General features: G+C 43.4%; 1 protein-coding gene across 9 annotated transcripts in view; it reads right to left on the bottom strand.

The window, feature by feature from the left end:
- UBAP2 (ubiquitin associated protein 2) overlaps positions 1-25630 on the bottom strand; it is a 134325-nt gene that overhangs the window by 86789 nt on the left and 21906 nt on the right. For 7 of the 9 annotated variants that reach the window (XM_048850952.2, XM_075128337.1, XM_075128338.1 and 4 more), the window contains exons 2-4: positions 9046-9185; positions 2720-2797; positions 108-218 (exon numbers count right to left, since the gene is read on the bottom strand). In XM_048850952.2, the coding sequence (XP_048706909.1) occupies positions 108-218; positions 2720-2797; positions 9046-9144 (288 nt within the window). In that variant the 5' untranslated portion in view covers positions 9145-9185. Of the gene's footprint in view, positions 1-107; positions 222-2719; positions 2798-9045; positions 9186-21736; positions 21861-25630 lie in introns of those variants that run through there. The other 2 variants (XM_075128335.1, XM_048850959.2) reach the window with 2 other exon arrangements.

Raw genomic sequence — 25630 nt, 5'->3', positions numbered from 1 at the left:
AGATTCCTGAGGTCAAGGGCTTGATTGTTCCTCCACAATCCACTCCTAGAAAGTGGAAAAGGGACCATAACAAAAATATGCTGTTTTGTTCACAAGTGGATCCTTACTGTGTCCGAGTTTCCTTCCAGCAGTATGTTGATTGCTCTATTCACATCCCCATTACAATCATGTAGCGCCACTATGCATTCATCCTGGTTCTTCCCCGTCACTTCCATGAGCTGGTAAAAAAAAAAAGTTAAAGACATATTAGATATCAAACCATTATTAAAAGGAATAAGGCGAGAATTAGTGCTACTCCAGACTCTCCCAAGAAGAACACTGCTGCTGTACCAAAGACAAACTGAAATGCTGTGTTTAAAATACATATATTTTAAAGAATTGCTTGAGATCCCAGAGTCACTAACACCACATTTGCAGACATACAGGACAAATAAATACAGTTTAAGGGTGACCAGAAAAGCCTAACCTTTGCCAAGATCTAAGCTCAGGTTTCTGTGTTTGCTTTTTATTTATAACTTAGGGCACTGGTCCCCAAACTGTGGGTGAGCCCCCCACGGGAGCGTGGAGGAACATTTGGAAGGTGCCCGGGCCAGCCTCCATGGGGGGCAGGGAGGGAGAACCACCCAGCCACACACTGCCCACCAGCTCCTCTTTGGCTCCGGCCCCAGCCCTGGCTCCTGACCGCAGCTCCCGCTCCCAGCCACAGTCCCAGCTCCTGGCTTTGGCGTTGGCCCCCAACCACGGCTTGGTCCCACTCCCGGCTCTCAGCCCCAGCCCCTGGCCCTACTCCCAGGGGGCACACACAGATTACATTACAGGTAAGGGGGGAGTGACATAAAAAGCTTGGGGACCACTGACTTAGGGTCAGATAGCTGTGTACAGCAGAGAAGAGCAAAAGCCTGAGGAAACCTTCCCCACAATAGACCACAGAGCATCATGGCCACAGCAGTCTCTGCAGTGCGCTTTCGGGGAGGGGGAGGGATGACTGACTAGATATAATCTTTGTAGTGGCAGATTCAGCAACCCAACCTGCCCCCCCTACCCCCGACAAAAAAACCCAACATGTATGTTGGAAGCCTCTGCCACATTCTGGTCCCTGCAGGTAGTGTAGCCCTCCTATGCAGAGTCTTGGAATCCTATGCATTTCCACACTTAACAGATGCACACAGGTTATGCTACAAGCAGGGAATACACGATTTGGCTCCTGGTGTGCACCCATTGCCATGGCAACTGAGCACATACCAGACAATTGTGTAATGTAGACATCAGGAAAAAGTACAGAATAAAGAATGCCTCAGACCAGGCTTTATAAATGAAACCGAAGAAAATGCCACTGGAAGGAAGGGAACAGCTGCCATGCAGTCACCCTAAGCTGGGCTTCTAAGTGGGTGGACTGCTGGATTCTGCACCAGCTGAAGCTGCTGATTGCTTTTCAACAGTAACCCCAATAGTAGCACTTGGCAGCAAGTGATAATCATAACCCAAGGCACAGCAAGGAACTGAACTCTTTATACTGCTTAAGTTGCTAGTGATTACCCACTACACCAGGATAATTAGAACCCTAAAGCCTTGTACCCAGATCCTGGCATGCAAATGGAAGAGGAACTGATGAGAAGCAGTTTGATTTTACCATGAATTTATTTGCAATTTTAAGCCTACACATGCTCTTAATGATCTGGGAACTCAGTTTATTTTTTTTAAAAAGATTCAGTTCACCTTTGAGCTATGTTTAAACTTCAGCTTTTCCTGAAAAGCTGCCAAGATGTTAGCAAATGCCGTTTACACAGGTGATAAATACTTCCCACGTATGTGTATGCACAAGAGCTAAATACACTTTGGATTATTATATATTATCATTATTATTCTAAAGATTATTAAGCAATAGCAGCTCATTAGAAGGATGCTGTATTTTAGGAGATTAGGGTACGGACAAGGACTAAGTGGATAAGGTTCAATCCAGACAAGCCTAATGAAACACTGGTAGGTCAGAAAAAGCAATCAGAAAAATTGACAACAACAATATTGGCACCTCTGACTGAGGCTGGCACTTGTCACTGAGTTTTTCAGTTTGAGGATCTTGAAATATCTTGGGCTGCTTCCACCTGGGACGAACATCATTTCGTTTTCATCTGCGTGTTGTGACAGTTTCTTCTGAAAGCTCACCTTGTTATAATCACCCTAAGATTAGATGTGAGCACTATGAGGTACATAGTGCTTTAACTTGGGCTCATCTAGGAGCTAGTGCAGAAGGCACCTATCTGGTTATTACACAGGGTTTAGCAGACCTGCTTATTGTCCTCTGCGTGGCGTTCTGGCTGTTGATTTGGACCAACAAAGCCCTACCTGGTATGAGATATGCCTACCTGGGAGACTATCCCCCATGCAATACAGCCACAAATGCAATCAGCGGAGGTGTTTAGGTTGATTTAAATGGGAGGAGGCTACTGGCAGGGCATTCTCTGTGAGAAGTCCTGTATTCTGGAACTTGTTTCCCACCACAACCGGGATTCATTAACCTTCAGGGCATGCTGAGAGACCATGGGCTCCCCACTGCCACCAATGGGCTTAATCAAGGGGTAGGTTGAAGGATAGAGGATGCAATGTGAAAGCTTCAAAGAAATCACTCTGTCCTCTGAAACCTGAGCAAACAAAACGATTAAGCACCAGACTAACGCTACATATAAAAGTTAATGCACCAGTAGTAACATGAGAAACGTACTTGTTTCACTTTATCTTCAAAATCTGCATCATTCTTATCATAGATCATCTGAGCGAGGCGAATCTGTTCTGCTGTTGCCTGAAAAGTGCAAATATCCAGTAAGGGTCCCAAAAAGTTTAACATAAAACAAAAACTTGTGACTGTACTCATGTAATATGCCTCCCACTGTCAACACACACCAATTTTTTCTTCCAAAATTTTTTAAGAGGAATACAAGGAACAGGCTCAGAAGTTACATGAGGAAGGAACTAAAAGGGCCTCATCTAGACCAGCTTTAAGGTTGGGGAGAAGATATGTCAAGGATAAATTAATCTACACTACAATTGTGACAGTCAGGGAATCTAGATAAATCCTAACCATGCCCCTGTAACAGAATAAAAGTCCTACAGAGTCCAGGTGCTTTCACCTTGTTGTAGGGACAGCTTCCATCTACACTACAGCTTTGTCAGTGCGTAACCAAGCCTCTCGACTGTGCTATAGTATTAGGTCTCACATTTTCACTTGTGAACAGTCTCTTGTTTTCCCTGTAAGCACTAAACTTGTTTCCTTTGTCTCAGTCTGTCACTGAATAATTTTGTTAATGGCTGTTTTTGTTGTTGGAAAGGTTGGTGCTTTGGTTATAGGTTTGGACAACAGACCCACACTGGCAATGTCAGGAACCATAGAATCATAGAATATAAGGGTTGGAAGGGACCCCAGAAGGTCATCTAGTCCAACCCCCTGCTTGAAGCAGGACCAATTCCCAGTTAAATCATCCCAGCCAGGGCTTTGTCAAGCCTGACCTTAAAAACCTCTAAGGAAGGAGATTCCACCACCTCCCTAGGTAACGCATTCCAGTGTTTCACCACCCTCTTAGTGAAAAAGTTTTTCCTAATATCCAATCTAAACCTCCCCCACTGCAGCTTGAGACCATTACTCCTCGTTCTGTCATCTGCTACCATTGAGAACAGTCTAGAGCCATCCTCTTTGGAACCCCCTTTCAGGTAGTTGAAAGCAGCTATCAAATCCCCCCTCATTCTTCTCTTCTGCAGGCTAAACAATCCCAGCTCCCTCAGCCTCTCCTCATAACCCCAAGAGCCACATTCGACTGGCATAACAGAGCACACTGCAGCTGCCCTCATCTTTCTGGTGAAGCAGCAGCTGCCCATGGACATTAGTGGCCACATCATGTAATGCTACATTTTGATCCATCATGTGGCTTTCAGGGATCTATAGCCTCTGTGGAATGAACCTCTAAAGAAAAAAGGAAGGGGGCTTTGGGCCACCTTTTGCTCATGGGCCTCATTCCATTCCCTCCCAAAACATGAAACCTTTTCTATCTGCTGCATACTAAACTGAATGCTGGGGAGATGATTGAGGTCCCAAGTTGATGCTGACACATTGAGAAAGACTTTAGTGAAAAAGGGGATCATAACTATCCATGGAAGAACAGAGGTGAAAACCCACTGTCGAGGGTGAATCTCATTACTACGAGGCCACCTCAGAAAGGTTGCACAGTAAAATTCTATTCCTTGGCTACGAGTCAAAGTAGCCAACACCTCTTTCAAGAAGAATGCCTGTGCTGTTAGGCGTTTACCACAAGCGCACAAGTTAAAGAAGGCAGACGGCTATCACTCCTGCAACAAGTCTAAACACTGAGTGGAAGAGTTTAAAAATTGTTTTCAACACACCTCCCTCAGCTGCCGACTTACTGAGGAGTCATTGCAGCTGTCCCACCCAGTTCCTTGAGGAAAGTGGCATATGCAGCGATGAAAAGTCAGATTCCAGGCTGCAGGACAATCAGTTTGTACTGATCACAGTACTCAGTCCTTTGCATTTCAAGGTGTCCTACATATATTATCCTCACAGAGTAAGTCAGTGACAGAACTGAGAGAGTATTCAGGAGCTCTTAACTCCCAGCTCTATGTTCAATCCAACAGACCATTTTGCCTCAGTTAAAACTAAGCTTTTCAAATCAGGTTGCACCAAATGCATGTAAGCACACACCAGTAAGCATTTGGGTACCTTTACTGTAAAGGAGCAAGGTCCACCAATAATTTTAGGAACAAAGTCCCAATAAGTAAAAACCACTTGCTAGGGCTTATTTAGTGGCACAATACTCCTGTCACGCTACGGCATCTGTTTCCCCGTTTCTGATAACCTACCCACTAATTTATCTCAGTGAAGAATTTAGACAGTAATCACAACAAACAGTAGATGAAGTGAGCTGTAGCTCACGAAAGCTTACGCTCAGATAAATTGGTTAGTCTCTAAGGTGCCACAAGTCCTCCTTTTCTTTTTGTGAATACAAACTAACACGGCTGCTACTCTGAAACAAACAGTAGCATTCCTGAACAGAGACAACTATTTGACCAGAAACAAGAAACCAGTTGTTTTATCCCTGCTCAATGCTTTTAAAGAAAACCAACCATTGTTAGACAAAAAGTAAAATCTTTTGGAACTTGACTGTAATACAAGGTGTGACACATCCACAAAGAAAAACTGGAAATAAAGGCCTTATCTACACTAGGATTTTCTGACTTGCAAATCCCAATGGGTGCAACACCACTAGTGTAAGTATCAATAGTATCTGTATGTACACAGAGTTCAGGAATGTAACCATTGTCCTATTACCCAGAGTTAGAAGATGGTGGTAAAAGCTCCTGAACCCTGTCTGTACTATGGCTATCTTCAGTGGAGCTGCACCCATTTTGAATTATGAGGGCAAAAAACACAGACACTGTTACCAAACCAGCATTAGCCATGGGACGTGTCGCTTTCAGTATCTGCAGTCTGGTTTGCCCTTATTCAGTAAGTGTCAACTCTATAACTAGCACTGTATTAGCCCACAAAAGGTTGCGCCCTCATTTTTAGTTCTTATGACTAACAAACAAGACAGCCAAGTTCTACCTGTCCGAAAAACCTTCACCAATCACAAAACACACTGACAGGGATTTTTAATTATTTGTCTTACTACCAACACACAAAATCAGAAAGCAAAAAAACCCCCAAAAAATCAACTAACACAAATGTTACAAACCCAGTGTAACAGTGATACCATTCAGAGGAAGGAAAAATGTGTAATGTAATTTCTTATTCAATTCAAATTAAGAGCAGCATTACACTGTGGGGTTTTAAGGTGACTTCCGAGGTTAGCAGCATCCTCTCAATTCAGATAAATGAATAAACAGTGACCACAAAGTAAAATACAGCACATTTCTGTTGGTTGGTAAGCTCCTTCATGCAAAAGTGCCAATGTGATATCTGAAGACAGCACAGAGAAAACAGGACAGTCAGTACTTAGAATAAGTAATTCTTCAATTGACCAAAGCAGCATCACCTTATGAAAAGGGAGGAGAGAAGAATTTAGACACCACATGGGAAAACTCAGAAGATTTACTGTATCCAAGCTGTCAGGTTATAAAAATAAAGCTTCTCCCCAGGAAAACCACTTTCTGGGTCTCTGCAGTTGAGCAAGATACCAAGTTCAGGACTTACGAATGCAAATCAGAGGGGGAAACTTGGGGTTACATAGTAAAAGAGACTACTATATGAAGTAGAAAGTCAGCCTCCCCATACCACAAGTCAATCCAAGAGCCAAGAAAAGGCACCACTCCCCAAGTGAGCACCAGTAGCCTGCTATATTTTAAGATATGCTGACCTAAGACAGACAGACAGACAGGCTCTTGTCAGCCCAGCAGAACAGATGGGTGACTCCTGAAATAATGCCAGATTTTCAGAAGTGCTTGGCATCCAGCAGCTCCCAAGCTGTTTAAAAAATCTGGCTATTAGTGCCCAGCTTCTCTTTCCCTCCCCCACCCTGATGGACTGGCCTAGACCATCACTGCAGGGTTGCTGAGTCTCTAAACAATGGAAAGATGGCCTAAGTCCATCTGGATAGAAAGCTGGCTAGATCGTCGGGCTCAACGGGTAGTGATCAATGGCTCCATGTCTAGTTGGCAGCCGGTATCAAGTGGAGTGCCCCAAGGGTCAGTCCTGAGGCCGGTTTTGTTCAATATCTTCATTAATGATCTGGAGGATGGCGTGGACTGCACCCTCAGCAAGTTTGCAGATGACACTAAACTGGGAGGAGTGGTAGATACGCTGGAGGGTAGGGATAGGATACAGAGGGCCCTAGACAAATTAGAGGATTGGGCCAAAAGAAGTCTGATGAAGTTCAACAAGGACAAGTGCAGAGTCCTGCACTTCGGACAGAAGAATCCCAGGCACTGCTACAGACTAAGGACAGAGTGGCTAGGCAGCAGTTCTGCAGAAAAGGACCTAGGGGTTACAGTGGACGAGAAGCTGGATATGAGTCAACAGTGTGCCCTTGTTGCCAAGAAGGCTAACGGCATTTTGGGCTGTATAAGTAGGGGCACTGCCAGCAGATCGAGGGACGTGATCGTTCCCCTCTATTTGACATTGGTGAGGCCTCATCTGGAGTACTGTGTCCAGTTCTGGGCCCCACACTACAAGAGGGATGTGGAAAAATTGGAATGAGTCCAGCAGAGGGCAACAAAAATGATTAGGAGACTGGAACACATGACTTATGAGGAGAGACTGAGGGAACTGGGATGGTTTAGTCTGCAGAAGAGAAGAATGAGGGGGGATTTGATAGCTGCTTTCAACTACCTGAAAGGGGGTTCCAAAGAGGATGGATCTAGACTGTCCTCAGTGGTGGCAGAGGACAGAACGAGGAGTAATGGTCTCAAGTTGCAGTGGGGGAGGTTTAGATTGGATATTAGGAAAAACTTTTTCACTAGGAGGGTGGTGAAACACTGGAATGCATTACCTAGGGAGGTGGTAGAATCTCCTTCCTTAGAAGTTTTTAAGGTCAGGCTTGACAAAGCCCTGGCTGGGATGATTTAGTTGGGGATTGGTCCTGCTTTGAGCAGGGGGTTGGGCTAGATGACCTCCTGAGGTCCCTTCCAACCCTGATCTTCTATGATAAGTCCTTCATAGTCAGTGTCAACCTCAATGCCTTCACAATACAAATCTTTTTTTAATCTTCATTGTACCACTTCCTGTGGGTACACCCCACCTGACAGGTCTCTGGAAGCTTTCTGGATCCTGCTGCAGATGCCTTTTTGAGTGTGGTCCCTATCGGCCACTGAGAGAAGCTTCAGTCTTCCACACAAGCTCTAGCACTAACTACAGATCCTCTAGCACGGTGGTTTTCAACCTATTCTCCATTGTGGGCTGCATACGCAGCTCTCTCTGTGTTCTGTGGGCCGCATCCACACAATATATATTCTACCTGTATGGCCACATGGGCTGCAGCTGTGTGCTCACTGGGCCGCAAGCGGCCCACGGGTTGAGAACCACTGCTCTAGCATCAAGATTCTAGCCTCTGGACAGTAGAAAGAGCTGAAGTCTGAAAAGATGTGAAGAGCCTGTGGGATAAGATCCTGGCAGAAGACTAGCAGACAGCCTTGCAGTTCCTTGCTGATCTGGAGCACTGCTGAAGAACGCAAGACTAGCGTGGATGTAGGAATATGGATCCCAGGCTTGAAGCCAGCAAGCAGTTTGCTCAGTAACCCAATACAGTATTAAAATACAAGCTACTGGACATGCTTGCCAAACTGATACAATGCTTTCTTCCCTCCCCCACTCTCAGTCTTTACTAAACCTAGGGCAGCGGTTCTTAAACTATGGGGCAGGCCTCCCAAGAGAGGCGAGGGAATATGTCAAGGGAGGTGGGAGCTGTGCGCTTTTCATTTATTTATTTTTTGGAGGGGGGGGGGGGGGAAGAGCTCTAGCTGTCAGCCCCAGGTGACTGGTCCTTGATGCAGAAGGGCTGTGCACACCCAGGAGGCAGGGATAAAGGGAACAGCTGCAGTCCCGTCACCTGGGCTCCCCCCCCCACCCCCAATCCCTCACTTGGAGGCAACTCAGGCTCTCGTTCCCCGCACCTCATTCCCTCACCAGTAGGCAGCCCGGGCTCAGGCTCTCCTTCCTCCCCTGCCCCATCCCTCACCTGGAGGTGGCAGGGTTCCAACTCTCAGCCCTGCGGAGGCAGCAGCAGCACAGAACTAATGGCGGCAATGGGGCGCCAGGTCTGCTGTGACAAGTGATACTGACGAATATCACTTTTCATATTGCCTTCCTTACTTCTGTGCAGTGCTGCCTTCAGAGCTGGGCACCCAGCCAGCAGTCACTGCTCTCCGCTACGCCTTCAGAGCTGGGTGGCAGTATATATACTTGTGGGAGGGCGTAAACAACAACTACAGACACAAAGAAGGGGGCCCAATCAAATATGTTTGAGAACCACTGACCGTGGGGATGGTTGCAGATCATAATATGCCACTTACTCTCAACCTGAAAGACAGACGTTACACAACACCTACCTGTACGACTTGTTTCTGTGGTTGTGCTGGCTGCGTGGTTGAAATCTGTGTTTTGTCCCGAGTGCCCCGGGTACGTTCACTGCCCACCGAAGTCATCATATACAGTATATACAAAACAATGTATGTACAAAATAGAAAATCTGAAATAAAAGGAAAAAATGTATCAGCTGGTTAAGACAGGATACATATCCTTGAACTACAGTACCAGAGATATTACATATCCAAACTCAAGGAAGAAGGGTAAACTCATCCACATGATTTATTGCTTGTCTCTTACCATTAAGGCATGAAAATACAACTTTTTCAACTGGCTAGGAGCAAAATAGCATACACAGAGACAACTACTGTGAGTACTTAGGCAAAAGACAAATTCAATGCATAACTGGCCATCGGCATGGACAAATATTCTTAAATGCATCTGCAGTAAACTACATACAGAAATTAGAAACACCGCTGCATGCCCAATTTTTTCAAATACAGGCCTACAGTAGTTAGGAGCCTTTTTTAGAAGTTACCTAGGAATTTTATAGCTAATCCTATTATTGCTATATCCTGGTCTAATTTATTATTTTTCATCTTCTTCCTCTTCCATTTACACATAAATACAATTTTTATTGACCAAGACTGAACTCAGCCATTAAGATTTCTGATGTGATAGTTAAAATGTATTCAATAGATTCTGAAGAGAAACACAGTATTTCCTGAACTCTTACATATTTAATTGGAAAAAGGCTGCCTTTACCAGGAATTGACTGTAGCATGATCTGAACCGGAAGACCGTGTTTCACCTGGTTTTATGAATAGGTTTGCCAAAGCCAAACAGTCCTTCAGGCTAAATTTGTCTACAGAGCTCCAACATGAATAAACCTTCACAGCAATTGCACTTTTGCATTCAAAAGACCCAAATCAAACAGAACACATGTAATTGAAGCTCAGCTGGCAGTGTGATCTACATGAAAACTAACATACTAAGTAGTAGTGGACACTATTTAAACTAAAAAGTGCATCAATTATGTCACACACTACCTCGCCTTGGCTGTTCAGTAATACTTCACATATGCATTGCAAGACAACAACCTTCAGCAGAGTTTAAAGTAACTTCCTTTGATAAAAGTTCTCTAATGGTAAACTTGAAATACTCATATATCCACTAGCACTTCTTTACACAAATAGCTTTTGAACTATACTATCTGGAAAAAACAGTTAGTGTCCCTCTGAATTCCAGTACACTGAAGATTTAAGTTCAGGTAAACTAAGTATACCTTTGAGTCACTTTTGTTTTGTGCTGCCCAGGACATCATAATTTGAATCCAACTTATAAGCAATGAGTAAGGTACTCTGTACACAGAGTCTGGAAAAAGCATTACTACATTTCAAAGACTAAGGCTGATAGTTTCACACTTTGGTACCTGAAGTTACACACCTAAACAAAATCAAAATGGCCCCATTGTTTAAGAGGTGCTGCACACCTGCAACTCCCACCGACTCCAACTTGAGTTGTGTGCACTCAGCCCCCCTAAAGCCAGCCCATTTTTTTAATTGCTAATTAAAGATTTGGGTCCCTAAAGCTAGGCACTCACTTGAAATGTCTAAATCTACTTGCACTAAATAAGTTCGTCTCTATATTTATGGAAATATCCAAGTTTAACATATGGTTGGAGCTCCGCTATTTTATAACATGGTTTCTTTTTGTCTGTACAAACATAAACCAAATGGAACCATGTTAAAGAACCAGGTTTTAACCTTCGATGCCCAGGCTAACACAGAGTTCCTTATAATAGGCTTATAACCTTTTTTGCCTGCCCACACAGACCAAAATAAACCATTTTATTACACAGCTGTGCCACAACCACCTTTCACAACCATGTTGACTTTCCAGTGTGAAACAACTCTTTAAAACACACACACACACGGTTTTAGTTCTATTGGGAAATCAAACTGTACAGCATGGTTTGGCCTGCCAGCATGCATAAAGACAAATACTGTTAGTGTTATAGCAGAGGTTGTTTTGAAGTGTTAGCCCTGATTAGAGACCCAGATTAACACCCTATTTTTTAACCCAGTTATTACTCAGCTTCACCCCATCCATGCTGACCAGCAAGCCAGTGTTATAACCTGGCTCAGCTGCAAGCAAGAACAATCATGCTTACAGTCTAGGGTTGCCAACTGTTTCATCGCACAAACCCAAACACCCTTGCCCTGAGGCCATGCCCCTGCCCCACCCTTCTCACTTGTTCTCCCCCACCCACACTCACTTTCACCATGCTGGGGCAGGGGTGCGGGAAGGGGTGCAGGCTCTGGGAGGGAGTTTGGGTGCAGGAGAAGGCTCAGGGCTGGGGCAGGGGTGCCGGAGGGGGTGAGGGCTCCAAGCAGCGCTTACCTCGGGCAGCTCCCAGAAGCAACCAGCATGTCTGGCTCCTAGGTTCAGGGGCAGCCAGACAGCTCTGCACGCTGCCCCTGCCTGCAGGGACTGCCCCCAGAGCTCCCATTGGCCACAATGGGAGCTGTGAAGTTGGCACTCAAGGCAGGGACAGTGCGCAGAGACCCCCAGCCGTCCCTCTGCCTAGGAGCCAGAAAGACATGCCAGTCGCTTCCGGGAGCCATGAGGAGCCAGGGCAGGTAGGGAGCCTGCCTTAGCCCTGCTGCGCCACCGACCAGACTTTTAGCAGTCTATTAAAATCTCCTGGATTGGTTTCATTAGCCACCAGGAGACTGATTCTGATTCCAGGAGACTCCCGGCCAATCCAGGAGGGTTGGCAACCCTATTAGGGTCATAGAGTACATCTACACAGCAAAACACAACAAAGAAAAAACATGACAGCAAGTCTCAGAGCCCAGGTCACCTGACTTGGGCTCCCAGTATGGAGCTAAAAATAGCAGTGTAGCTGTTAGGGTGCAGACTGGAGCCCAGGCTCTGAGTTCTGGCAAGGTGGGAGGGTCTCAGAGGCCAGGCTCCAGCCCACACCCTAACGTCTATACTGCTATTTTTAGCCCTATTGTGGGAGCCTGAGTCAGTTGACCCAGGCTCAGACACTTGCTGCAGCAGAGTTTGGTTTTGTTTGTTTGCTTGGCTATGTAGATGTACCCACAGAGTTTAAGGCCAGAAGGAACTGTCAGATCATCTAATCTGACCTCCTGCACATTCACAGGCCACTAAACCCTACACTGTTACTCCTGCATTGAGCCCAGTAATCTGGATTAGAATAATGTATTACAGCCCTCCAGAGACTAAAATTTAAGCATGTTTCTTAAAAACCATTGTTGAAAGCCCTGTGGAGATGCAACCTTACAAATAAAAACTATTACAGTTGAACCTCAGGGTTACGAACTGACCAGTCAACCACATGCCTCATTTGGAGCTCAAAGTATTCAATCAGGCAGCAGCAGAGACCAAAAAAGAAAAAAGAAAAAAGAAAATCCAGTACAGTACTGCGTTAAACTACTAAAAAAATAAAAGGAAAGCAGTACATTTCTTCGGCATAGTTAAGTTTCAAAGCTGTGTTAAATCAATGTTCAGTTGTAAACTTTTGAAAGAATAACCATAATGTTTTGTTCACAGTTATGAACATTTCAGAGTTACAAAAAACCTCCATTCCCAAGGTGTTCAAAACCCAGAGGTTCTACTCTTCTCAGCTTGTATTCTGGTAGCTCCCAAATGCCACAGACACACCCTGGAAACCTCCACTGAAGACCTGGCGGGTTAAGGGCTTGCCTACACAGTGAGTTAGTGCATGGCAAGCCAAGGTGTGAATCTACAGCACAACAGCTTGCTGAGCACTCTCGCCGTGTGGACATTGCTACAGCACTGTGAAAGTACCAGAGTGCAGTTTAACGTACTGCCAGGACTTTCACTGTACTGTAGCTGTGTCCACTCAGAGCATTAGAGCATGGCAAACCGGCATGCTGTACATTCACACATCCTGGGTTGCTGCGCACTAACTCACCATGTAGACAGGTCCTAAGAAACCATGCTTTAAATGGTTTTATTGCACAACTGCACCTAGTGTGTACCAGCCAAGGAAACAGCACCTTCCTAGCAACAAGAGGGTTAGGGTCATGCTCTACACAGATGCTAACATTACTCCCTAACTCAGCATAGATAGGGCCCTGCTGTATCACTTCCTCACTAGAATTTCACCAAATTCCCACAATCATCCTTTACAGCGGTATAAAAAGAAATACCAGGATGGCAACAGACACCTGATGCTTTCTAAATCAGAGGTCAGCATGGTGCTGAGAATTTTCAGTATTAAGTGGATATTGCTAATTATTTAAGATGTGATTTAACAAGAGCCTCTCTCCCTAACAGACTGGCTTCTCCTTCAGCTTGATCCTGTAGGTTAGTCAAATCCTTTTGACAGTCTGTTGCCATGGAAATGACCAGTATGTCACAAATTCAAGCATCACATCTTGACTGCAAGATCAAGTGAGGAGGATAAGATGGGCTTGGAGGGATAGAACTCCTGGTTAAAGATCTATTCAGGAAAGTTACAAATCCATTTGTCAGCTTTTTGTGTGTCAGAACAGTCCATGTTGATGTCTGGCCCAGTGTGAAAATCCCTTGATTGCAGTTCATATTTGACCTTGCAAAGATAAGTATTCCAGATACACTGCTGCTCCAATATGCACCCGGAACAGCTGTTTTTTGAATAAATGGATTCATGTTAAGCTACAGACCTTTACAGCACAAGTGTTGGAGGAGGGGGAAAGTGCTCCAGTAACACAACAGACTGGACTTTCAGACACTGCTGTAAAGAAGCAGTCACACTTTCCCTTACGACAGTAAAAACTCTGCTACTTGGGATCAGTTTCAGCAAATCATCCCAAGCCCATTGTAAATTAAGCTCACCCTCATCTGGGAGATACTAATTCCCTCTAATAGAAACCCATCTACTAGCTAAAACCCCCTCAATTTGAATACTGTTTAGCTTCTCAAGTGCTAAAAAACTCCTCACTGGAGGAGATCTGAAGGAGACCAGCCCTGAGCACTTTCAGAACATGATGCAAAACTCAACTTTAGTAATATCTCACAAAAGCCTTCCCACTGTAAAAAAGGCTAAAGAATGAATTTGTAGAAGTCTCCAAGTACAGTGGCTGGCTAAACCGCAAAGTGGAGAAGAGCAGGGACATTTACAGACAAACAACTCTTAAGTTCATATTTAATGCCATTGATTGTACAGAATCTAGCACAAAGGGGCCCTGATCCTTGATTGGGATTCCTAGACAGTATCATGAATACAAGAATGCCTGAGAAATATTAAGGAACAGCAATAACTGCTCCACACCAGAGGTTGAATGCAGCTAGCTAGTTTCCCAATGTAGTCCCAATTTTCATGTGCCAACTCTGAACTTCCCTCAAGAGAAATTAGTTCCCCCAAAGGTTCACACACCTCATCACAGGGTAGAATTCCTGAGCATTTGGTTTTGTTTTGAGGAGGGAAAATATCAAAAGAGGAGTTTATAAAAGTTCGCACTGAAAAAAGTCCTTGTAAATTTTTGAAAGGTTTCATAACTTTTTTTGGATCTTCTCTCCAAGTGCGCTTGGCCTACAAATTTGACATTTATTTCGTTGGCCTTGCTAAAGAGAAGTGGTTTTACTGAGAGGGTACTCCCTGTATAATGAGCCACGGTAGAAAACGCTCAATGCAGAAGTGTGTATGTGGCTTAAAAGTGGAAGGATGAACTACCACACTCATACTAAGCTATTCAATTGAGCCCACCCCAAAAAATACCCTTTCCAAAAATCTTCCTTTAAAAAGGAGGAGTCTGGCAATGAACAGTTACAGGATATAGCCATTTGCCCACTGTCATATCATCTTTCAGTATTCACTATCAACTCACCTGTCCTTACACTGCCACCCACTCTTAACCACATAAAATTTGTGTGAGTGTGTACACACACACACACCCCCAAACCAGGAGATTACAAAATCCTATTTCCCATTACACTAACATATACTATAAAATTAGTCACTGCAAAAAACCTACACATTCATTCTTACATAATATTGTTACTGGAACAATCTTGTAAGGTCTACATATACATTTACATAAACTTGCACCTAAATCAACTAATTTCATATATCAAAACAGATCAATAAATTCAATTTTACTCAAAAATAGTTTCCTATGCCACATACTCACCACACTATGCAAAAGTTTACAGAACTCTGATATAACAATGTACCTTGGGACTCTATTCCATTTGAAATCTTTTCTATAGATGTAATAAACAATTTATAAAACCCAATAGTGTATTTCCATTACAGAACAAAACAAGCGGCAAATTTCAGGCTCGGTGGGCGAGAGATTATGGGGCAGTAGAGAACTGCTTGCAATCTTTTAATTATTCATTTCCTAATTTAAACTTTATTTTTAAAAGGTACAGAGTTTCTATAAAGAGTGTAAAATTGTTGTTTGGGTGCTAGTTTGAGTCCACTGAAACATACTTTCAGCTTTAACTCTTATGTATGTGTTTTGTTTGTGAATCGGGTCTAGTGAAATTAGCAACTGCACGCTACTCCTTTGAAACCCTCTGCATTGTTACTCTGAATGCCCAATCTTCCTTGGTGCATCCTCCCAATCCAGTGGGGTCTTGATCCCAACTGGGGCCTCGAGACACTACCGCAACAAATATTAAACAACACATCAGCAGCAGCACAAGTTTTTTTAAAACCTGAAAACCCTCAAGGGAAGATTCAGTCCATCAGGACTAGGGAGGTCTCGATCAGCGGCAAGTGTGAGGTTCTGTGTGCCTCTTAGTATCTGTTGCTCTTTTATAATATATTCTGTACCTGATCTACTGTGAGAAAACAGAGTCATGTATTACACTCATTGAGAAATGTTCTTTAAATCCTAAATGCCTGTGTTGTGTGTTAGTGTTCCGTAATTTGTAGTTAAAAGACATCCTTGTTTACAGAAGGCTTTGAAGTGCTTCTATCCAAAGAAGGGAGGATAGTAAAAACTGTCAGCACTGGAATTTTCTGTCTTCCCAAGCACACTAAACTATTTTAATCTGCATAGAAACTTTTTTTAAACACCATAATAGAGCCTCAAACTAGAGAGAGAGAGACAGACACAGACCAAATTAAAAAAAAAAACAGTAAGAGGACCAAAAAAATTCCATCGTGGCTAGACAAGGTAAAAGAGGCAGTCAGAGTCAAAAGTCAAATCCGACTGAGGAAAACAGAAAGGACCACAAACTCTGGCAAGTCAAGTGTAAAAGTATAATTAGGCCAACCAAGAGAGAATCTGAAGAGCAGCTAGCAAAAAAGTCACCGCAAATGTTTTCGTTTTAAGTACATCAGAAGCAGAAAGCCTGCCAAACAGCCAGTGGAGCCACTGGACAATCCAGGTGCTAAGGAAGCACTCAAGTAAGATAAGGTTATTGCAGAGAAGCTAAATTAATTCTTTGCATCAGTCTTTGCTACAGAGGATATGAGAGAGATTCCCACACCTTAGCCATTCCTTTAAAGTGACAAATCTAAGGAACTGTCCCAGACTAAGGTATCAACAGAGGTGGTTTTGGAACCAACTGATAAATTAAACAGTAGTAAGGCACCAGGATCAGATTGTATTCACCCAAGAGTTCTGAAAAAACTCAAATATGAAACTGCAGAATTACTAACTATGGTATGTAACCTACCGCTTAAATCAGTCTCTGGATCACATGAATGGAGGATAACTAATGAAACGCCAATTTTAAAAAAGCTCTAGAGGCAATCCTGGCAAATGTAAACCTAACTTCAGTATCATGCAAACTGGTTGACACTATAGTGAAGAACACCATATGTTTGGGAAGAGTGAACACTGCTTTTGTAAAGAGAAATCATGCCCCACCAATCTATTAGAATTCTTGGAGGGAATTAAAAAACAAGGGTGATCCAGTTGATATAGCATACCTAGACTTTCAGAAACCCTTTGACAAGGCCCCTTACCAAAGGCTCTGAAGTAAAGCAAGCAGTCATGGGATGAGAAGGAAGGTCCTCCCGTAGACCAGTAACAGGTTAAAAGATAGGAAACAGAAGGCAGGAATAAATTATCAGTTTTCACAGTGGAGAGAGGTAAATAGCAGGGTCCCCCAAGGATCTGTACCAGGAAATGTGTTGTTCAACATATTCATAAATTATCTGGGAAAAGGGGTAAACAGTGAGGTGGCAAAGTCTGCAGATGATACAAAATTACTCAAGATAATTACGGTAAGCAGACTGCAAAACCGTAACTCACAAAAGGCATCTAACAAAACTGGCTGACTGGGCAACAAAATGGAAGAGGAAATTCAATGTTGATAAATGCAAAGTAATGCACATTGGAAAACATAATCCCAGCTATACATACAAAATAATGGGGTCTAAATTAGCTGTTACCGTTCAAGAAAGATATTGGAGTCATCATAGATAGTACTCTGAAAACATCTACTCAATCAGGAGTTGCAGTCAAAAAAGCTAACAAAATGTTAGGAAAGGGTTAAGACAGAAAATATCTTAATTCCACTATATAAATCCATGGTACGTCTACACCTTGAATATTGCATGCAGTTCTGGTCAGCCCATCTCATAAAAAATATTAGAATTGCAAAAAGTACAGAGAATGGCAACAAAAATTATTAGGGGGCTTGAACAGCTTCCATAAGAGGAAAGATTAAAGGCTGACTGTTCATCTTAGAAAAAAGAGGCCTGAGGGAATATGACAGAGGACTACAAAATCATGAATGGTATGGAGAAAGTGAATTAGAATTTTATTTACCCCTTCACATACCACAAGAGCCAGGGGTCCCCCATGAAATTGGTATGGAGCAAGTTTAAAACAAACCTAGGAAGTATCATAGAATCATAGAATATCAGGGTTGGAAGGGACCCCAGAAGGTCATCTAGTCCAACCCCCTGCTTGAAGCAGGACCAATTCCCAGTTAAATCATCCCAGCCAGGGCTTTGTCAAGCCTGACCTTAAAAACCTCTAAGGAAGGAGATTCTACCACCTCCCTAGGTAACGCATTCCAGTGTTTCACCACCCTCTTAGTGAAAAAGTTTTTCCTAATATCCAATCTAAACCTCCCCCACTGCAACTTGAGACCATTACTCCTCGTTCTGTCATCTGCTACCATTGAGAACAGTCTAGAGCCAGCCTCTTTGGAACCCCTGTCATAAATATAAAGGGAAGGGTAAACCCCTTTGAAATCCCTCCTGGCCAGGGGAAAGCTCCTCTCACCTGTAAAGGGTTAAGAAGCTAAAGGTAACCTCGCTGGCACCTGACCAAAATGACCAATGAGGAGACAAGATACTTTCAAAAGCTGGGAGGAGGGAGAGGAACAAAGGGTCTGTCTGTGTGCTGCTCTTGCCAGGGACAGAACAGGAATGGAGTCTTAGAACTTTTAGTAAGTAATCTAGCTAGGTATGTGTTAGATTATGATTTCTTTAAATGGCTGAGAAAAGAATTGTGCTGAATAGAATAACTATTTCTGTCTGTGTACTTTTTTTGTAACTTAAGGTTTTGCCTAGAGGGGTTCTCTATGTTTTGAATCTAATTACCCTGTAAGATATCTACCATCCTGATTTTACAGGGGGGATTTCTTTATTTCTATTTACTGCTATTTTTTATTAAAAGTCTTCTTTTAAAAAACTGAATGCTTTTTCATTGTTCTCAGATCCAAGGGTTTGGGTCTGTGGTCACCTATGCAAATTGGTGAGGCTTTTTATCCAACATTTCCCAGGAGAGGGGGGGGTGCAAGTGTTGGGAGGATTGTTCATTGTTCTTAAGATCCAAGGGTCTGGGTCTGTAGTCACCTAGGCAAATTGGTGAGGCTTTTTACCAAACCTTGTCCAGGAAGTGGGGTGCAAGGTTTTGGGGAAGTATTTTGGGGGGAAAGACGCGTCCAAACAGCTCTTCCCCAGTAACCAGTATTAGTTTGGTGGTGGTAGCGGCCATTCCAAGGATAACGGGTGTAATATTTTGTACCTTGGGGAAGTTTTGACCTAAGCTGGTAAAGATAAGCTTAGGGGGTTTTTTCATGCAGGTCCCCACATCTGTACCCTAGAGTTCAGAGTGGGGGAGGAACCTTGACAACCCCCTTTCAGGTAGTTGAAAGCAGCTATCAAATCCCCCCTCATTCTTCTCTTCTGCAGACTAAACAATCCCAGCTCCCTCAGCCTCTCCTCATAAGTTATGTGTTCTAGACCCCTAATCATTTTTGTTGCCCTTCGCTGGACTCTCTCCAATTTATCCACATCCTTCTTGTAGTGTGGGGCCCAAAACTGGACAAAGTACTTCTTGTCACAATGCACAATCAACCTGTGGAATTCATTGCCAGGGGAACTTATGAATATCAAAAGTAAAACTGGGTTCAAAAACAGAATAAGTTCCTGGAGGACAGGTACATCAAAGGCTATTAGCCATGATGGTCAGGGATGAAACCCTATGGCCTGGGTATCCCTAAGCTTCTGACTGCCAGGAGCTGGGACTGGACCACTCAATAACTGCCCTGTTAATTCCCTCTGAAGCATTTGGCTGTCAGAAGACAGGATATTGGGCTAGATGGACCATTGATTTGACCCAGTATTGCCATTCTTATGTTTTTATGTAATTCAGTTCTTTCCTTAAAGCAGGGAAGTGCTGGTAGCTGTTTTAAGTTTCCTCATACCCCATCATAAAGACCAAGTTTTTCACCAGCATCAGACCATACAAGAGAAATGTAAGTTGCTCTCAGTAGTACTGGTCATTATTAGCACAACTATTGCATAAGCTTCTAGAGATTCCAACCATCTTACAAGAATTTGGATACCACACTGGCTCTTATGCTTCTTCTGGTCCCATTGCAGTTTCAGCTTCTACTAAGCCAGCAGTTCTCAAAAACTGTGGGTCAGGACCCCAAAGTGGGTCGTGAACCCGTTTTTATGGGGTCGCCAAAGTTGCTGTTAGACTTGCTGGGGCCCGGGGCCAAAGCCCGAGCCCCACCGAAGCTCAGGGCGGTGGGGCTCAGGCTTTGGGCCCTCCCGCTTGGGGCCATGTAGTAATTTTTGTTGTCACAAGGGGGTCACGATGCAATGAAGTTTGAGAACCCCTGTACTATGCTAATATGTTGTGAAGTCCACACTCTCTCCACTTCTGCAAGAGAGCCAAGACCTGACAATCTGGCTTAGGCAAGAGCAAAAAGAAAGAAAGCTAGCTCTGTAGCATGCTCTCCAGTCAACCCTATGGTAGGCCGTCTGTGGGTGGGGGTGAAGAACCCAGACCCACTGTTTAGGAAGGGGCAGGGCTGGTCGCTCCCCACTGGATATTCCCCCCATCACCTTCAAAACACATAAGGCAAAGCAACATGTTACTGAAAGCTATCCACACTAACTTGTGCAACACTTCACACCTCCTCATCTCCCAGTTAAGTGTAGGGAACAGCAGCAGACCAGGTGAGCACCCAACTGTACAGCGTCTGCAGGATTACTGCAGATCAAGGAAGCAGCTCCCCATGGAGCAAAAGGAAATGCACCTGGGAGGCACAGAGGTCTCAGACAGAGAGAAAGGCAAATCATCTGTTTAGTTCAAAATGTGAATGGAGATTTGTGACCTCAGCTTAATCAATGCTGCCATCTGTTACTACTACAGGTAACACTGGTAAAATTTAAGTGACAGAGACAGTTTAGCTAAAGTCAGAGGTGCACTGCCAAAGCCATATAGAAAGCCTGCCTATCTCCTGCCTAAGCTATGACTGGCTCTTCTGGGTGCCATTACTCCTTCACGTTTCTCGTGACAACGTCAGCAGGACTATTTCAAAGCAGTACATGGTTGGGCTACTGCAGTACAGTGAACACCAGCTAAAAGCACAGATGAAGGGCAATGCAGGCCTGCATTTTGCCAAGAGTTCCAGTTGCTGGACAAAGCTATTAAAAAAATTAAAGTGAACATTTTCCAGTATCAGTCACCACCCAAAGTCAGCAGTATGCCGACAGTCCAAAAAGCAATTGTACACCCATCAACAAACAAGGAGTTAACCTAGTTTTACCTGTATGAAGGCAAGAAGGGACAATCAACAGATAAAGTTAACCAGACAAACCGACTATGGAGGTTTACAAAGTTTTCATAATTAATTTTCTTGGTCCATAAGCACCACTTAGATCCTGTCCTAAATAAACCTTTGGTACTTTTAGGAGAATATATAAGAACATAAGAATACCATACTGAGTCAGACCAATGGTCCATCTAGCCCAGTATCTTGTCTTCCAACAGTGGCCAGAGCCAGATGCTTCAAAAGGAATGAACAGAACAGGACAATTATTGAGTGATCTATCCCTGTTGTCCAGTCACAGCTTCTGTCAGTCAGAGGTTTAGGGATATCCATAGCACGGGGTTGCATCCCTGACCATCTGGGCTAATAGCCAGTGATGGACCTATCTTCCAAGATGTACAAAAAACAAAAACTGTTAAAGCAATTAAGTGGTACAGTTCAACAGGTCAAGCTAAACAATTTACATCAATAAAAAACAAAACTAAAGAAATATCAGAAATGTAAGGATCAAAAGCTGGAATATTACAGCATGCAATTCATATTCAATTGAAGAAACATCAACTATTAACAAGACTGACGATTCAAGTAACAAATTAGCTACTAAGCTGAAAAGCTTTAAGAACACTGAATATTTTGATTAAGTCAGTTAATCAGATTCAAACAGGTATTAACAGAATAAGAAGAATTCTCCATTACCATAGGAGAGGGGAGCGGATAACTTCAGTTATTAAGCTAGAGAACGTGGATTTCAGCTATTCAGTCTGGTATAGCTATCAACTTGGAGGCAGCCCTTAAAGTTTACCACCATTCACGTATGAAAATGAACTCAAGGACATGCTGCAAATGGAAGAGTACGAAGCTAGGTGCTGCAAATCGCAGTAAAAAAAGCATACACAAACCCTGCACCAAAGACAAGATAACTTCCAGTGCTGGGAATTCACTTTGACCGTGGTGCTTGTAAATAAGGTGCTGTATGGGAAACAACAGGGTACCAGACAGAGGCCAACACGGTGCACGCTGTTGCCAGATCACAGGAATATGCTCAGTGCTTGTGTTCTCCCAGCCCCCTTTCTGCTCCCCCCTGCACTTCTGAATAGCATTCCCCTGGAACAGGTTCCAAATGAATTCCTAGAATAGAAACAGATACAAGCAACAGTATCTATAAATAGCCAAGCAAGGATTCAGACATATCTGACACTCTTGAACTGTAAGAAACGCAAACCTGCATGCCAAAGCGTTGCATGCCACTGCATCATAAAAAGAGTGCCTAACCCCAATTCACATTAGACATGGAAAACACTGAAAAGTGAAAGACAGTTCTATACATGAAGGTGCAGCTGTTTAAGGTTTGAACCACAGAGAGTCACCTTAATACAGATCTACAACCTTCTCACCAGATCACATTACAGCTTCCAACACAAATCCCAATGGCTAAATTACCAGCCATCAGGATCATCATCACAGCAAACACTGTTGAAAACCTAGCTAGGCTATATCTAGAGAGTCTTCACATCAAGTAAGTATGTTAATTAAATCAGATTTTTTATTCTATCTTCAGAATTTTGATGGTGACCCCAAAAGTGGACAAATACCATGGACTGTGTGTGTTCTTACACTGTCTAGCACAATGGGCTTCTTCAGCAGTTCCACAACAACAGATTGCTACTTGTCACTCACTAACAATGCCCTTTTCACTGCACAAGGCACAAAATCAGGAGAGTCCCTGACTCAAAGATCTTACAATCTAAGCCAAAGGTTCCCAAACTGTGGGGTGCAAAGGTAGGGCATAGGCTGTGGCCAGCCAGGTGTCCAGGCCAGGCCAGCAGTGGGGAGGGTGTGCAGAAAGTCCCCACCAGTCCGGAGAGAGAAGGGAAGCAAAACCCTACTCAGAGAGCAGCCTGGTGTTCTCCCCACTGCTGCCCTTCCCCAGAAAGGATAGCCTGGTGGCTGCAGCCCTGCGTATTTTAAACCCTCCAGAGCTTGACCGACTAAGGGGCTCCAGGCCAGAAGGGAAGGAAGGCACAGAGCTCCAGCCTACTCAGGACCGCGCTGCCAGGAGCTCCTCCAGGGATGAAACTAGCTGGGTTCTGCCACCGCCCCAGACACGAGCTCCCCCATTCCCCTCAGTGAGTCACTTTCTACCCCCAATGCCCGGGAGTCGAGGGGGCTGTTATAGGACTCCAACGGAAAAGAGAGGCACAGCAGCAGCAGCAACAAAAACGCTGGAATCTCTGAGCTAAGCAAAAGGAGACTGCATTCCTAGCCCAGCTCTGGAATACTCTCCAGTCTTCCCACAACTAACATGAAACCTTTTATTCCAGGGCACAGCACAATTTTTTAAAATTCAAAAGTGTATCAGATGAATTATTTGTGACACACCGGGCTTCGAAAAGCTAGTTTCACTAGATGGAGAAAAGGTAACTAATAGTTTCTATGCCCATATTAAAAGTTACTTGCTTTACCAACCTTGAGCTTATGTTGTGCACATGATCTTGATGAAAACTCAGATAGGGTATGTTTAGTAAAGTTTACTTTTCCAACTGAAAAGTTATTAGATGGCCCAGTTTTTGCTTAGAACTTTTTTTTGGTCAGGAGCTCAGGTGCAAATAATCATGGAAATAAAAGAGAGAAGAACTAAGTCTTAGGGCATGTCTACAACATCCAGCATTTCGGATAACAGGAGTGTGAATAGGAGTGTGCACCAAAGTGCTGTGCTGTAATTCCCCCATGTGGGCACTGCAGGTGCAAACTAAAAGGTTCCTACTTGGCAGTAATGTATTCTTGTTTAAAGAGGACTACATTCATGTGGACTAGGAGCCTTTTAGCCTGTCCCTAGAGCAACAGCATGGGGGAGTTACAGCCAGCACTTTAGCGTGCACTGCTTTTCACAGCCATGCAGTCCAAAGTGCCAAGCACAGTGTAGACATGCACTTAGGAGGTGCTGCCAATGCTGCATTGTTCCTTGTTGTACTTTTACTACTGCTAGTGTTTTGACTAGTTTAAAAATAGTTAAACAGTGAGGTTTCCTCTAATTTCAATAGAACACTGTTCTACGGAGTAATCTTAAAGTCAGTAAATTCCACCCCCAATATCCAGCCTAAATTTTCTCCCCCTTAATTTCAATTCATTTGTACTGGTTGTACATCCTTGAACCTTTCTAAATAATTCCTCTCTCTCTGATGCGCACAACCTTCAAATATGTGTAGGCTTATCATAGATATCCCCCATGCCCTCTGTCATCTCTTTTCAGAGTAACAGCCGTGCTAGTCTGTATTCGCAGAAAGAAAAGGAGTACTTGTGGCACCTTAGAGACTAACCAAATTGGTTCAAATTGGTTAGTCTCTAAGGTGCCACAAGTACTCCTTATCTCTTTATATCTAGCTTTTTTAATCTTTCCTCAAGTCAATTCCTCCAACCACTTGATTGATAAATTGGAAGAAGTTCAGAGAAATAGGAAACAATGTCTTTCTGATAAGGAACATGCCCAAAAATGAATACAATATTCCAAGTGTAGTTGCACCAGAGCTGTACAGGGTGGGAATATTTGATCCCTCTGCATACACTATCAAAAAACTGCACTGGACTATTTGGTTGCCAACACTTGTTTTGCAAATTCATATCTTAATGGATTTCCATTGGCATATTGTTTACCAGACTTCCCTCATTTCACTGAATCCACTTGAATCTGGATTGCTTTCCCCCGGGGGGAACAGTTGCATTTTTTCTAAGCTGAATCTCTTTTCTTTCCACATTTCTCATCTGAAGCTTTCTATTTTTCGGTCTTCGCTATCATTTGCAACTCCTCAAAATTTAGTACCACCTGCAAAGTTCATTTACATGTTGTCTATATGATTCTAGAACATTAATAAAGATAGACACTGATCCCCACCATATTTCATTAGACCGAAGCTTGATATTCTGTCATCCTAAAATATAAATGATTAATTTCTACAACCCCATCAATAAAGAAAGAGAGCCCAGGGAGGATCTGGAATCCCCATCAGAGGTTTTAAAGAACAGGTTGGATCAACACCTGTCAGGAATGATCTAGGTTTACTTGGTCCTGTCACAGCACAGAGGGCTGATCTTGATGACTTCTCAAGGTCCCTTCCAGTCATACACTTCTATGATTCTATCTACAACATACTGCACAAAAATAGGTCTATCAGAGTGAGGTGCCTGCCCAATGTGGCACACAAACTAAAAGCAGGTATAATCTAGATCAGTTGATAGATATATGTTCAAATTTCCTCATCTTTTTTTTAAAAAATAATACAACATTTCTTTTATGGTGTCTGCCTTACTTCCTAATTCAAGTTGTTCATCTTACTTCTTAAAGAAAAATGTTAAAAGGAGTTAAGTATCTCAATCAAACTTTATTCCCTTTCTGATTTATTAATGGACCTACTTTAATATTTCTTTTCCTTCTGATGTTTGTTAAAGCCCTTCTTATTCCTCCTTTTGGCTAGCATTGACTGGTTCTGCTCTTTTTTCCTGCCTTTATCTTTCCTCCGTGAATCTTAACTGACTCAAGCATTTGGCTGCCACCCCTGTTCTCCATTTCCAGTACAAGGTTTTAACCTCCTCCAC

This window comes from Caretta caretta, chromosome 5 (assembly GCF_965140235.1).
Source record: "Caretta caretta isolate rCarCar2 chromosome 5, rCarCar1.hap1, whole genome shotgun sequence".
Lineage (NCBI taxonomy): Eukaryota > Metazoa > Chordata > Testudines > Cheloniidae > Caretta > Caretta caretta.
The sequence above is the reverse complement of the archived record's forward strand: the minus strand, read 5'-3'. Positions and strand labels throughout refer to the sequence as shown.